General features: G+C 39.4%; 1 protein-coding gene across 4 annotated transcripts in view; it reads left to right on the top strand.

The window, feature by feature from the left end:
• The window catches only part of ZYG11B (zyg-11 family member B, cell cycle regulator), an 86833-nt gene that overhangs the window by 27231 nt on the left and 45462 nt on the right, over nt 1–14140 (top strand). For all 4 annotated transcript variants that reach the window (XM_077844889.1, XM_077844891.1, XM_077844888.1 and 1 more), the window contains one exon: nt 12098–12852. In XM_077844889.1, the coding sequence (XP_077701015.1) occupies nt 12098–12852 (755 nt within the window). The remainder of the gene's footprint in view (nt 1–12097; nt 12853–14140) is intronic.

Here is a 14140-nt window from a genome sequence, read left to right as displayed (position 1 = left end):
CTGCTGACTAACAGCCCAACTAGATAATATGACAGTAATGGAAGATTTAGCTTAAATACATTGTAGCAAGTACTTATTGGACTTGGAAAAAAGATAAGTGATTCTTCAGTATGTTTATTTTTGAAAGAAGGGGAAGATAATCTAGAAAGATTTCCTTCAGATATAATAATGACATTTGTGTGGTGTTTTCACTTTCCAAGATGATTTATATATATATTGTCTTATTTAATCTTCACAGCAGTCCCTGTGAGAGAAATTCAAAACCTAGCATAGGTGCATGGCACACAGTAGATAAAGAATCTTATCTTTTACAGATAAGGAGTCTTAGCCTTGTGGAATAATTTATCTACTGTGAAATAGGAAATAAATGTTGGAACCGGGGCTTAACATTGGACTGATTCTATATCTCATGCTCTTTTAAAACATTTTTGCTCTTTTAATCCTAGTACTCTTAAATGTAGAAACTTAAACTTAGTTACTAGAAAAATTTACTTAATGTAGATTGACCCTGAGAGGCCAGGAGTAACCTATTATTTTACTACATGTATGTGTATGATATCAGACTTGAGAACAAAGTTTGTAAGACTGTCATAGTCACTATAAGATTAAAATCAGTCTTAATTAACTGAGGAGTCTATAAAGTTTCATCCTTAAAAGACAAAACTAACATTAAAAATATGTGTAAATATATTTTGTGGTGTAAATAGGAAAACGTTGATCCTAACTCAGGGTCTGTTTCCATTTTTGGTTTGTACAAGGCTTCTTCAAAATCCTTAATGTATGTGTGGAAGGAGTTACTAGTGAGTTCAGAAGAGGCCCAATAGAAATAAAATGTATGGGAAGGAAGCTCCAGAGAAGAAAATTATTAAACACCTGTTGTGTGCTAGGCACTATGTTAGGTATTGAGTGTATAATACTGAACACAGGAATCTTGCTCTTGTGGATCATACATAGTTCGGTGGGACTTCTTTCTTAACTATAGCTAAGGAGCAAATAAATATTAATGGAATTACAACTTGCGATGAGTTCTCTGAGAGGAAAGAACATAGTTCTCTCATGGAGAATAAAGAGAAGGTGTCTGCTTTAGATTGCATGGTCAGAGACAGCTTCTCCAGGGAGGTGATAACTAGGCTGAGACCTGTGTGGTGAAGAGGCAGGTTAATAATAAAAGATAGGGCCTCGCAGCACTGCCCAGGAGTTTTTGATTTTTCCCTGATCAGCTAGCAACTCAGTATTCCTAACAGTTGTTTCGTATGTTCTTTGCTCTTCATAGATTTTCTATCATTTACTCTAAGCAAGAAAATTGAAGTCATCAGATGGAATTGCCTTAACTCCATGTCAGCATGCCTTCAAATTTTCCTCAGAGTGATTTTTTAAATTCAACTTTGTATTATGTATTTGTTTGTAAAGCTTTATTTATTTTTATTTTTATTTTTAATTTTTTTGTATATTTTTTTTATTGGAGTTTGATATGCCAACATAAAATACCCAGTGCTCGTCCTGTCAAGTGCCCTCCTCAGTGCCTGTCACCCAGTCACCCCTCCCCCCCACCCCTCCACTACCTCCACTACCTCCCCACCTCCCCTTCCACTACCCCTTGTTTCCCAGATTCCCCATATGAATGAAACCATATGTTTGTCCTTCTCCTATTGACTTAATTCACTCAGCATAATACCCTCCAGTTCTATCCATATTGAAACAAATGGTGGGTATTCATCTCTTCTAATGGCTGAGTAATATTGCATTGTATACATAGACCACATCTTCTTTATCCATTCATTTGTTGATGAACACCGAGTGGATACTGAGGATCCTTCCACAGTTTGGCTATTGTGGACATTGCTGCTATAAAATTGGGGTGCAGGTGTCCTACCCCAAAGATACAGATACTACATCAGTATCTTTGGGGTAAATCCGCAGCAGTGCAATTGCTGGGTCCTAGGGTAGTTCTATTTTTAACTCTGAGAAACCTCCACACAGTTTTCCAAAGTGGCTGCACCAGTTCACATTCCCACCAACAGTGCAAGAGGGTTCCTTTTTTTCCACATCCTCTCCAACATTTGTGGTTTCCTGCCTTGTTAATTTTCCCCATTGTCACTGGTGTGAGGTGGTATCTCATTCTGGTTTTGATTTGTATTTCCCTGATGGCCAGTGATGCAGAGCATTTTCTCATGTGCTTGTTGGCCATGTCTATGTCTTCCTCTGTGAGATTTCTGTTCATGTCTTTTGCCCTTTTCATGATTGGGTTGTTTGTTTCTTGGGTGTTAAGTTTAATACGTTCTTTATAGATCTTGGATGCTAGCCCTTTATCTGATAGGTCATTTGCAAATATCTTCTCCCATTCTGTAGGTTGTCTTTGTGTTTTGTTGACTGTTTCTTTTGCTGTGCAAAAACTTCTTATCTTGATGAAGTCCCAATAATTCATTTTTGCTTTTGTTTCCCTTGCCTTCATGGATGTATCTTGCAAGAAGTTGCTGTGGCCAAGTTCAAACAGGATGTTGTTGCCTGTGTTCTCCTAGGAATTTGATGGATTCTTGTCTCACATTTAGCTCTTTCATCCATTTTGAGTTTATCTTTGTGTCTTGTATAAGAGAATGGTCTAGTTTCATTCTTCTGCATGTGGCTGTCCAATTTTCCCAGCACCATTTATTGAAGAGACTGTCCTTTTTCCAGTGGATACTCTTTCCTGCTTTGTCGAATATTAGTTGACCGTAGAGTTGAGGGCCCATTCTGGGTTCTCTATTCTGTTCCATTGATCTATGTGTCTGTTTTTGTGCCAGTACCACACTGTCTTGATGACTACAGCTTTGTAGTACAACCTGAAAGCTGGCATTGTGATGCCCTCCGCTCTGGTTTTCTTTTGCAATGTTCCCCTGACTATTTGGGTCTTTTCTGATTCCACACAAATCTTAAGATGATTTGTTCCAACTCTCTAAAGAAAGTCCATGGTATTTTCATAAGGATCGTATTGAACGTGTAACTTGCCCTGGGTAGCACTGACATTTTCACATTATTAATTCTTCCAATCCATGAGCATGGAATATTTTTCCATTTCTTTGTGTCTTCCTCAATTTCTTTCAGAAGTGTTGTGTAGTTTTTAGGGTATAGATCCTTTACATCTTTGGTTAGGTTTATTCCTAGGTGTCTTATGCCTTGGGTGCAGTTGTAAATGGGATTGACTCCTTCATTTCTCTTTCTTCAGTCTTATTGTTAGTGTATAGAGATGCCACTGATTTCTGTGCATTGATTTTGTATCCTGCCACACTGCCGAATTGCTGTATGAGTTCTAGCAATCTTGGTATGGAGTCTTTGGGTTGTCTATGTACAATATCATGCCATCTGCGAAGAGGGAGAGTTTGACTTCTTTGCCAATTTGAATGCCTTTTATTTCTTTTTGTTGTCTGCTGAGGCTAGGACTTCTACTACTATGTTGTGTAGCAGTGGTAAGAGTGGACATCCCTGTCGTGGTCCTGATCTTAGGGGAAAGGCTTTCAGTGTTTCCCCATTGAGAATGATATTTGCTGTGGGCTTTTTGTAGATGGCTTTTAAGATGCTGAGGAATGTTCCCTCTATCCCTGCACTTTGAAGAGTTTTGATCAGGAATGGATGTTGTATTTTGTCAACTGCTTTCTCAGCATCTATTGAGAGGATCATATCGTTCTTGTTTTTCCTCTTGCTGATATAATCTCTCATGCTCATTGCTTTACCAGTGTTGAACTCGCCTTGCATCCCGAGGATAAATCCCACTTGGTCATGGTGAATAATCCTCTTAATGTACTGTTGCATCCTGTTGGCTGGTATCTTGTTGAAAATTTTTGCATCCATGTTCATCAGGGATATTGGTCTATAATTCTCCTTTTTGTTGGGGTCTTTGGTTTTGGAATTAAGGTGATGCTGTCCTCATAAAATGAGTTTGGAAGTATTCTGTCCCTTTCTATCCTTTGGAACAGCTTTAGTAGAATAGGTATGGTTTCTTCTTTTAACTTTTGATAGAATTCCTCTGGGAAGCCATCTGGCCCTGGCCTTTTGTGTCTTGGGTGGTTTTTGATGACTGCTTCAATTTCTTCCCTGGTTATTGGCCTGTTCAGGTTTTCTATTTCTTCCTGTTCCAGTTTTGGTAATTTGTGGTTTTCCAGAAATGTGTCCATTTCTTCTAGATTGCCTAATTTATTGGTGTATAGCTGCTCATAATGTGTTTTTAAAATCATTTGTATTTCCTTGGTATTGGTTGAGGTCTCTCCTTTTGTATTCATGATTTTATTCATTTGAGTCTTTTCTCTTTGTTTTTAATAAAGCTGGCTAATGGGTTATCTTATTAATTCTTTCAAAGAACCAACTCCTGGTTTTGTTGAGCAGAATGCTCTTTAACTCCACATGTTTGAGGTTCTTCCAAATTTCTTCTTGTGATTGAGTTCTAGTTTCAAAGCATTATGGCCTGAAAATATGCAGGGGACAGTCCCAATCTTTTGGTATCCATTGATACGTGATATGTGACCCAGTATGTCATCATCTATTGTGGAGAAAGTCCATGTGCATTTGAGAAGAATGTGTATTCAATTGTGTTTGGATGTAAAGTTCTGTAAATATATGTGAAATCCACCTGGTCCAGTGTATCATTTAAAGCTCTTGTTTCTTTGGTGATGTTGTGCTTAGAAGATCTGTCCTATGCAGTACAACCATGTTGAAGTCTCCTACTATTAGTGTATTATTATCTAAGTATGTCTTTCCTTTGGTTATTAATTGATTGATAAAATATATAATGTGCCATCTCCCACATTAGGGGCATAAATAGTCATGATTGTTAGGTCCTCTTGTTGGATAGATCCTTTAAGTATGATATAGTGTCCCTCTTCATCTCTTACTACAGTCTTTGGGATAAACTTTATCTGATATGTGATGGCTACCCCAGCATTCTTTTGAGGATCATTTGAATGTTAATTGTTTTCCAACCTTTCACTTTCAAGCTATAGGTGTCCTTTCCTCTAAAAGGAGTCTCTTGGGCAGCCTTGGTGGCGTAGCAGTTTAGCGCCGCCTGCAGCCTGGGGTGTGAACCTGGAGACCCGGGATCGAGTCCCACATTGGGCTTTCTGCATGGAGCCTGCTTCTTCCTCTGCCTGTGTCTCTGCCTCTCTCTCGCTCTCTCTGAATGAATAAATAAATAAATCTTTTAAAAAAATAAAAAATAAAAGGAGTCTCTTGTAGACAGCAAATAGATGGGTCTTCTTTTTTATCCAGTCTGAAATGGTGTGTCTTTTGATGGGATCATTTAACCCATTCACATTTAGAGTTACTATTGAAAGCTATGAATGTAGTGTCATCATAATACCTATTCAGTTCCTCTTTGTGGATTATTTCTTTGGGCTTCCTCTTTCTTTTAACGGGTCCCCCTTAATATTTCTTGCAGAGCTGGTTTGGTGGTCACATATTCTTTCAGTTTCTGCCTATCTTGGAAGCTCTTTATCTCTCCTTCTATTCTGAATGAGAACCTTGCTGGATAAAGTATTCTTGGCTGCAGGTTCTTCTCCTATAGGACTCTGAATATATCCTGCCAGCCCTTTCTTTTTTTTTTTAATAATAAATTTATTTTTTATTGGTGTTCAATTTGCCAACATACAGAATAACGCCCAGTGCTCATCCCGTCAAGTGCCCCCCTCAGTGCCCGTCACCCATTCGTCCCCACCCCCCGCCCCTCCTCCCCTTCCACCACCACTAATTCGTTTCCCAGAGTTAGGAGTCTTCATGTTCTGTCTCCCTTTCTGATATATCCTACCCATTTCTTCTCCCTTCCCTTCTATTCCCTTTCACTATTATTTATATTCCCCAAATGAATGAGACCATATAATGTTTGTCCTTCTCCGATTGCTGCCAGCCCTTTCTGGCCTGCCGCGTCTCTGTGGAGAGGTCTGCTGTTAATCTAAAGTTCTCCCCATATAGAATTTAAAAAAAAAACATAGCTGGGGGCATCACAATGGCAGATTTCAGGTTGTACTACAAAGCTGTGGTCATCAAGACAGTGTGGTACTGGCACAAAAACAGACACATAGATCAATGGAACAGAATAGAGAACCCAGAAGTGGACCCTGAACTTTATGGTCAACTAATATTCGATAAAGGAGGAAAGACTATCCACTGGAAGAAAGACAGTCTCTTCAATAAATGGTGCTGGGAAAATTGGACATCCACATGCAGAAGAATGAAACTAGACCACTCTCTTTCACCATACACAAAGATAAACTCAAAATGGATGAAAGATCTAAATGTGAGACAAGATTCCATCAAAATCCTAGAGGAGAACACAGGCAACACCCTTTTTGAACTCGGCCACAGTAACTTCTTTCAAGATACATCCAGGAAGGCAAAAGAAACAACAGCAAAAATGAACTATTGGGACTTCATCAAGATAAGAAGCTTTTGCACAGCAGAGGATACAGTCAACAAAACTAAAAGACAACCTACAGAATGGGAGAAGATATTTGCAAATGACTTATCAGATAAAGGGCTAGTTTCCAAGATCTATAAAGAACTTATTAAACTCAACACCAAAGAAACAAACAATCCAATCATGAAATGGGCAAAAGACATGAACAGAAATCTCACAGAGGAAGACATAGACATGGCCAACATGCACATGAGAAAATGCTCTGCATCCCTTGCCATCAGGGAAATACAAATCAAAACCAGAATGAGATACCATCTCACACCAGTGAGAATGGGGAAAATTAACAAGGCAGGAAACCACAAATGTTGGAGAGGATGTGGAGAAAAGGGAACCCTCTTACACTGTTGGTGGGAATGTGAACTGGTGCAGCCACTCTGGAAAACTGTGTGGATGTTCCTCAAAGAGTTAAAAATAGACCTGCCCTACGACCCAGCAATTGCACTGTTGGGGATTTAGCCCAAAGATACAGATGCAATGAAACGCTGGGACACCTGCACCCCGATGTTTATAGCAGCAATATCCACAATAGCCAAACTGTGGAAGGAGCCTCGGTGTCCATCGAAAGATGAATGGATAAAGAAGATGTGGTCTATGTATACAATGGAATATTACTCAGCCATTAGAAATGACAAATACCCACCATTTGCTTTGAGGTGGATGGAACTGGAGGGTATTATGCTGAGTGAAGTAAGTCAATCGGAGAAGGACAAACATTATATGTTCTCATTCATTTGGGGAATATAAATAATAGTGAAAGGGAATAGAAGGGAAGGGAGAAGAAATGGGTAGGAAATATCAGAAAGAGAGACAGAACATAAAGACTCCTAACTCTGGGAAACGAACTAGAGGTGATGGAAGAGGAGGAGGGCGGGGGGTGGGGGTGAATGGGTGGTGGGCACTGAGGGGGGCACTTGATGGGATGAGCACTGGGTGTTATTCTGTATGTTGGCAAATTGAACACCAATAAAAATTAAATTTCTTATTAAAAAAAAAAAGTTCTTCCCATATAAGTTAGGAATCTCTTGTCTCTTGCTGCTTTAAGAATTTTCTTGTTATCTTTGGAATTTGCAAGTTTCTCTATTAAATGTCGAGGTTGAACATTTTTTATTGACTTTAGGGGGGTACCTCTGTATCTTTGGATCTGAATACCTGTTTCCCTCCCCAAGTTAGGGAAGTTCTCAGCCATGATTTGTTCAAATATGCTTTCTGGCCCTCTGGCCCTCTTGATGTTCTCTGGAACCCTGATTAAACATAGATTTTTCCTTCTGAGGCTCAAATTTATTTAACTTAACCTTTCATCATGATCTTGTCATTGTTTTTCTCTTTTTTCCTCAGATTCCTTCCTTGCCAAGCCCTTGTCTTCTATGTCACTCATTCTTTCTTCTACCTTCTTAACCCTCGTCGTTAGGACCTTCAGTTTGGATGAACCTCATTTAATTGAATTTTAATTTAGGCCTGATTAGATCTAAATTCTGCAGTCATGAAGTCTCTTGATTCTTTTATGCTTTTTTTTTTATAGTGCTACTAGTAGCTTTATAACTGTGCTTCTGAATTGGCTTTCTGACATGGAATTGTAATCCAAATTCTGTTACTCTGTGGCAGAGAGTACTGTTTCTGATTCTTTCTTTTGTGGTGAGTTCTTCTTTTTAGTCTTTTTGCTCTGTGCAGAGTGGCTGTATGGGCTGGCTGAGTCAAGAATATCAACCATGACCTAAGTAAATTTCACCCTAGATGATTCTTGTTAGAAGTGAAAACCCTGTAGCATTCTAGCAGTTCTCTCTTTAAATCTCAGGTCGAATTCATAGGTTTTCAGGATGGTTTGAAAGTTATGTAGGTAAGTTGGTGGGGCCAGGTGAGTTGAGGACTCCTACTCCTCTGCCATCTTGTCCTGCCCCCCCTTTCTTTTTTTTTTTTTAAAGTAGGCTTCGTGCCCTGCATAGAATCCAACTCAGGGCTTGGACTCACGGTCCTGAGATCAAGACCTGAGCTGAGATATAGAGTCAGACACTTAAGCAATGAGCCACCTAGGCACCTCCTAAAGATATTTTTCTTTTTAAAGATTTTATCCATTTGAGAGACAGAGAGATATTGAGAGAGAGCAGGAGGGGGGCGGGGGGCGAAGCAGGCTCCCCGATGAGCAGGGATTCTGATCTGGGGCTTGATCCTAGGATCCTGGGATTATGACCTGAGCTGAAGGCAGTCACTTAACCAACTGAGCCACCCGGGATCTCCAAGATTATTTTTTTTAAGTTTATTTATTTAAGCAATCTCCAAACCCAACATGGGTCCCTGAACTCATGACCCAGAGACCAAGAGCTGCATGCCCCACATCTGAGCCAGCCAGGCAACCCAAGATTTTGTTTTTAAGTAATCTCTACACCCAATGTGGGGCTCAAATTTATAACTCAAAGGTCAAGAATTGCACGCTCTACCAACTGAGCAAGGCAGGTGTCCCATTAAACTTTGTATTTTTAGATAATTGTTGATTCACATGGAGTTTATCAGTCCATTCTTTTTTATTGCAGAGTAGTAGTCCATGTTTTGGAATACATTGATTTGTATTGACATTCATCTGCTGAAGGACATCTGGGTTTCCAATTTTTAGCTATTATGAATATAATATCTCATTATGAATATTATAATGTTAAAATAATCCATTTGCAGGTCTTGTGTTAATGTACAGGGGTAAATTCCCAGGAATACTATTGCCAGATTGTATGGTAGTTGGATGTTAAGTTTTAAGAAATTGTCAAACTGTTTTCCAGAGTCCCAGTTCCATTTTATATTTCTACCAGCTATATATAACTGATCCAGTTTCTCCACAGATTTGCCAGCATTTGCTATTATTACTGTTTTTTGAATCATTCTGATAGGTAGCCATTATTTCTTCAAGTATTTTTTAAGCCCTGCCCTCTTTCTCTTCTTCTGGGACTTAAGTGACACAAGTAGCTCTGATCAATTTGTACTTCAGTCTATTTTTCTCCGCTGTTATTTAGATTTGGATAATTTCTATTGTTTTATCCTTTAGTTCACTGATTCTATTATTCTTTCCATTCTGTTGTTGAACCCAACCATTATTTTATTTTCAGCTTTAAGATTTGCCTTTGGTGGTTCTTCTTTTTCTTCTTTGTAAGATTTTATTTATTTATTTGAGAGGGAGCACGAGCAGGAGTGGAGGTGTAGGAGCAGCAGAGGAAAAGGAACAGTCGGACTCCCCACTGAGCAGGGAGCTCGACACAGGGCTCTCAATCTGAGGACCTCAAGATCGTGACCTGAGCCCAAGGTAGATGCTTAACCGACTGAGCCACCCAGGTGCCCCATTTGGTTCTTTGTATTTTTTATTTATTTGCTGAGGCTTTCTGTTTTTCATTTCTTTTGGGCATGTTTGTAATTGCTCACATGCATTTTGATGAGGGCTTCTTTACAATGTCAAATAATTATAACATTTCTTTTATCTCAGTGTTGACATATATAATCTTTTTTTCATTTTGAGATCTTACTGGTCCTTGGTATGATGAGTGATTTTTTTTTTTTTTTTTTTTAATCTGGACATTTAGGGTATTTTGAGACCTTTCTGTTTTAGTTTGTGTCTCTGACACCACTCTAGCAGTGGAGGGTAGCGGCATTGCCTTGTTATTTCCAGATTGGGGTAAACGTTCTGGTTTCCACTTGTCTTCTGTTGACATCCAAGACATGGGGCTTTTCCTTACTGTGATGCAGGGGATGGCATTTTGGTTCCCCACTAGGATTTTACAGAATTACTCCCTAGGTGTGAGTACTTTACTTGTCTCTCCAGTTGGCCTCCACTGACACCATATTGGGGTGAGGTGGCCTCATTACTGTTGCACAGTAGTAAAAGTCTTGATTTTATCAGGCTTTCTATGAAACCCAGCAGGGAGGAGGAGCACCTCATTACTGCCAAATGAATGTGAAAGTCCAGGTCCCCCACATTGTATCTGTTGACAGTACAGGGGAGAGTGGTTCTTACCACCCACCAGAGATGAAAGTCCTGGCTCCCTACTCAGCCTTCTCTAACACCTCCCTAAGGGGAGATTGGAGCAACTAGTTACAACTAGCAAGGGTAAAAGTCTGGGCTCCCCTCTTGGCATTTGCTGGTGTGGGGGAAGATGAGAACACAATCTTTTCTGTGGTGTTTGCTGAAGTAAAGTAGTTCTTGTCTAGATGTTTTCTGTTTTGCTAAACTGCTTCCTTCTTGATTCTTTAGCTAGAATGAGGAGGTTTTTTTGGAGGTATTTTTTTGTTCGTTTTTTGTGGGGGGTTTGGTCTATGTCAGCATTTCTGGGTTACCAACTTTTTCTTTTTTTTTTTTTTTTTTTTTTTCCAACTTTTTCACTTTAAGTCTGAGTTATATGGAGCAAGAAAAACTCAGAAACTTCACCGCATCATTTTTTGGGTCCCAATGCCCCTAGCTGATCTTTTCTTCTCTCTCTTTAAAAATTAATTAATTAATTAATTTTTAGTAAATTTACTTTTTATTGGTGTTCAATTTGCCAACATATAGAATAACACCCAGTGCTCATCCCATCAAGTGCCCACCTCAGTGCCTGTCACCCAGTCACCCTTACCCCCACCCACCTCCCCTTCTACCACCTTTAGTTCATTTCCCAGAGTTAGGAGTCTTTCATGTTCTGTCTCCCTTTCTGATATTTCCCACTCATTCTTTTCTCCTTTCCCCTTTATTCCCTTTCACTATTTTTTTATATTCCCCAAATGAATGAGACCATAAAATGTTTGTCCTTCTCCGATTGACTTATTTCACTCAGCATAATACCCTCCAGTTCCATCCACCTCGAAGCAAATGGTGGGTATTTGCCGTTTCTAAGGGCTGAGTAATACTCCATTGTATACATAGACCACATCTTCTTTATCCATTCATCTTTCGATGGACCCCGAAGCTCCTTCCACAGTTTGGCTATTGTGGACATTGCTGCTAGAAACATCGGGGTGCAGGTGTCCTGGCGTTTCATTGCATCTGTATCTTTGGGCTAAATCCCCAGCAGTGCAATTGCTGGGTTGTAGGGCAGGTCTATTTTTAACTCTTTGAGGAACCTCTACACAGTTTTCCAGAGTGTAATCCCCAGATTCAATAGCTTAACACAAAGTATGTTTATACCTAGCTCATGGTACATAAATGCTGCAAGTCCATGGAGGGTTCTGCTCCAGTCACTCTTGGATCCAAGCTGATGGAGGCTCTACTCTCAGAAATCTGTACTGTCTAGAACTTGAAGACTCTTTATTTGTCATAGCAGGAAAAGATAGCATAGGAAATCATGCACTGACTCTCAGGTACCTTAATCTATAGGCCGTTGGTCAGAACTAGGCATATGGCCCCATCTAACTCCAAGGGTAGGCTGGGAAATGTAGTTGTCTGCATGTCCAGGAAGGCAAGTGGAACTAGATGTTAGTGAATATCTGTACTGTCACTTGCGAGCTCTGTGATCTTGGAAAGCCACTTTTCTGAGTCCCAGTTTATTCATCTAAAATTTGTAGATAATAATATTCTAACCTCATGGAATCGTTATGTATATTAAATGAAGTATTGTTATATGGATGTGCTGAAAATGTAAAGTATGCTGGAATTTTAGCTATTCTTTAATCATTTTTTGAAATTAAAGTGCTGCTTGTATTTTTTTCCAGGTCTACTGAATGATGGAACTGTAGGTATTTTCAGGGGCAACCAGATGCGCTTAAAGCGTGCTTGTATTCGCAAAGCCAAGATCTCTGCTGTTGCTTTCCGGAAAGCCTTCTGCCATCACAAGTTAGTGGAACTTGATGCTACAGGTGTGAATGCAGACATCACGATTACAGACATCATCAGTGGGCTTGGCAGTAACAAATGGATCCAGCAAAATCTCCAGTGCCTAGTGCTGAACTCATTAACTCTCTCCCTCGAAGATCCTTATGAGCGGTGCTTCAGCCGGCTTTCTGGCCTTCGAGCATTAAGCATCACCAATGTTCTCTTTTATAATGAAGACCTGGCTGAAGTTGCCTCATTGCCAAGATTAGAGAGCCTGGATATTTCTAACACCTCAATCACTGACATCACAGCTTTGCTGGCCTGCAAAGACCGACTCAAGTCTCTAACCATGCACCACTTGAAATGTTTAAAAATGACAACTACCCAAATACTGGATGTTGTTCGGGAACTAAAACATCTGAATCATCTTGATATTTCAGATGATAAACAGTTTACATCAGACATAGCTCTTCGCTTACTAGAACAAAAGGACATCCTACCCAACCTCGTCTCCCTAGATGTTTCTGGGAGAAAGCATGTGACAGATAAAGCTGTTGAAGCCTTTATACAACAACGGCCCAGCATGCAGTTTGTAGGTTTGCTGGCCACTGATGCAGGTTACTCTGAAATCCTCACTGGCGAAGGACATTTGAAGGTTAGACTTTAAAAATGTATTATTATATCAGGCTGACCAACATCTTAGGTGCATAAAGCTACATTAAGCTGCATGTCTAACAACATATGGCACATGTCTGTGAAAGATGGCATTGTATTGTGGAAAAAACCTTCTTTAGAGTCAGAGAGTCCCAATTAAAATCCTGGCTTACCTGCTTCATGACCCAGACCAAGATATGATGTCACTTTTTGGATTTCCATTTCTTTATTTATAAAACATATTCTATTGCATAGAATTCTTTTAAAGATTAATTGTATGTGTAAAGTACAGGTCGTTTAGTAGGCCCTGGATAAATGATAGTTCTCATGATGGTAATATTTTGATATTTTGAACAACTGAAACATGCCATTTCTAATGGATCAGATACACCTTGTTGAATTGATATATATTGAGAAGTCAAGTTCTCCAAGGAGATCTTTTCTGTAAAAATGATGTAATTTTGCTTTTCTTAAGGTTTTCCATGCTTAATGGTTTAAATTCATCTGCTTGGTACTTGGGATTCAAAGATGAAAAAGATACAGGATCTGCCTCCAAGCAGCTTAGTCTGATAGGAGTGATGATGATACAGTCATAAATAAGTATAAAGCCAAAGATCAGTGTAATTGCTGTAAGAGAGTAGGAGAAATTTCTTCTAGCTAGAGAATTTGGGGCTTGATGGAAAAGGTGGTACCTGAGTCAGATCTTAAAGGATAGAATTACGACAAGTTTAAGGAAAAACTAGTATTTTCCTAATATACACTATACTCTAAATGCTTTACATTGATAGATATTAGCCCCCATTTTATTTTTTATTTTTATTTTTTGTAAATTTATTTTTTATTGGTGTTCAATTTGCCAACATACAGAATAACACCCAGTGCTCATCCCATCAAGTGCCCCCCTCAGTGCCCGTCATCCATTCACCCCCACCCTCTGCCCTCCTCCCCTTCCACCACCCCTAGTTTGTTTCCCAGAGTTAGGAGTCTCTCGTGTTCTGTCTCCCTTTCTGATATTTCCCACTCATTTTTTCTCCTTTCCCCTTTATTCCCTTTCACTATTTTTTATATTCCCCAAATGAATGAGACCATAAAATGTTTGTCTTTCTCCAACTGACCTGTTTCACTCAGCATAATACCCTCCAGTTCCATCCACGTCGAAGCAAATGGTGGGTATTTGTCGTTTCTTTTTTTTTTATATAATAAATTTATTTTTTATTGGTGTTCAATTTGCCAACATATAGAATAACACCCAGTGCTCATCCCATCAAGTGCCCCCCTCAGTGCCTGTC

The sequence above is a fragment of the Canis aureus genome, chromosome 13 (genome assembly GCF_053574225.1).
Source record: "Canis aureus isolate CA01 chromosome 13, VMU_Caureus_v.1.0, whole genome shotgun sequence".
NCBI classification, from domain to species: Eukaryota; Metazoa; Chordata; class Mammalia; order Carnivora; family Canidae; genus Canis; species Canis aureus.
Note: the sequence above shows the minus strand (reverse complement) of the source record. Positions and strands in the feature narration are given on the sequence as shown.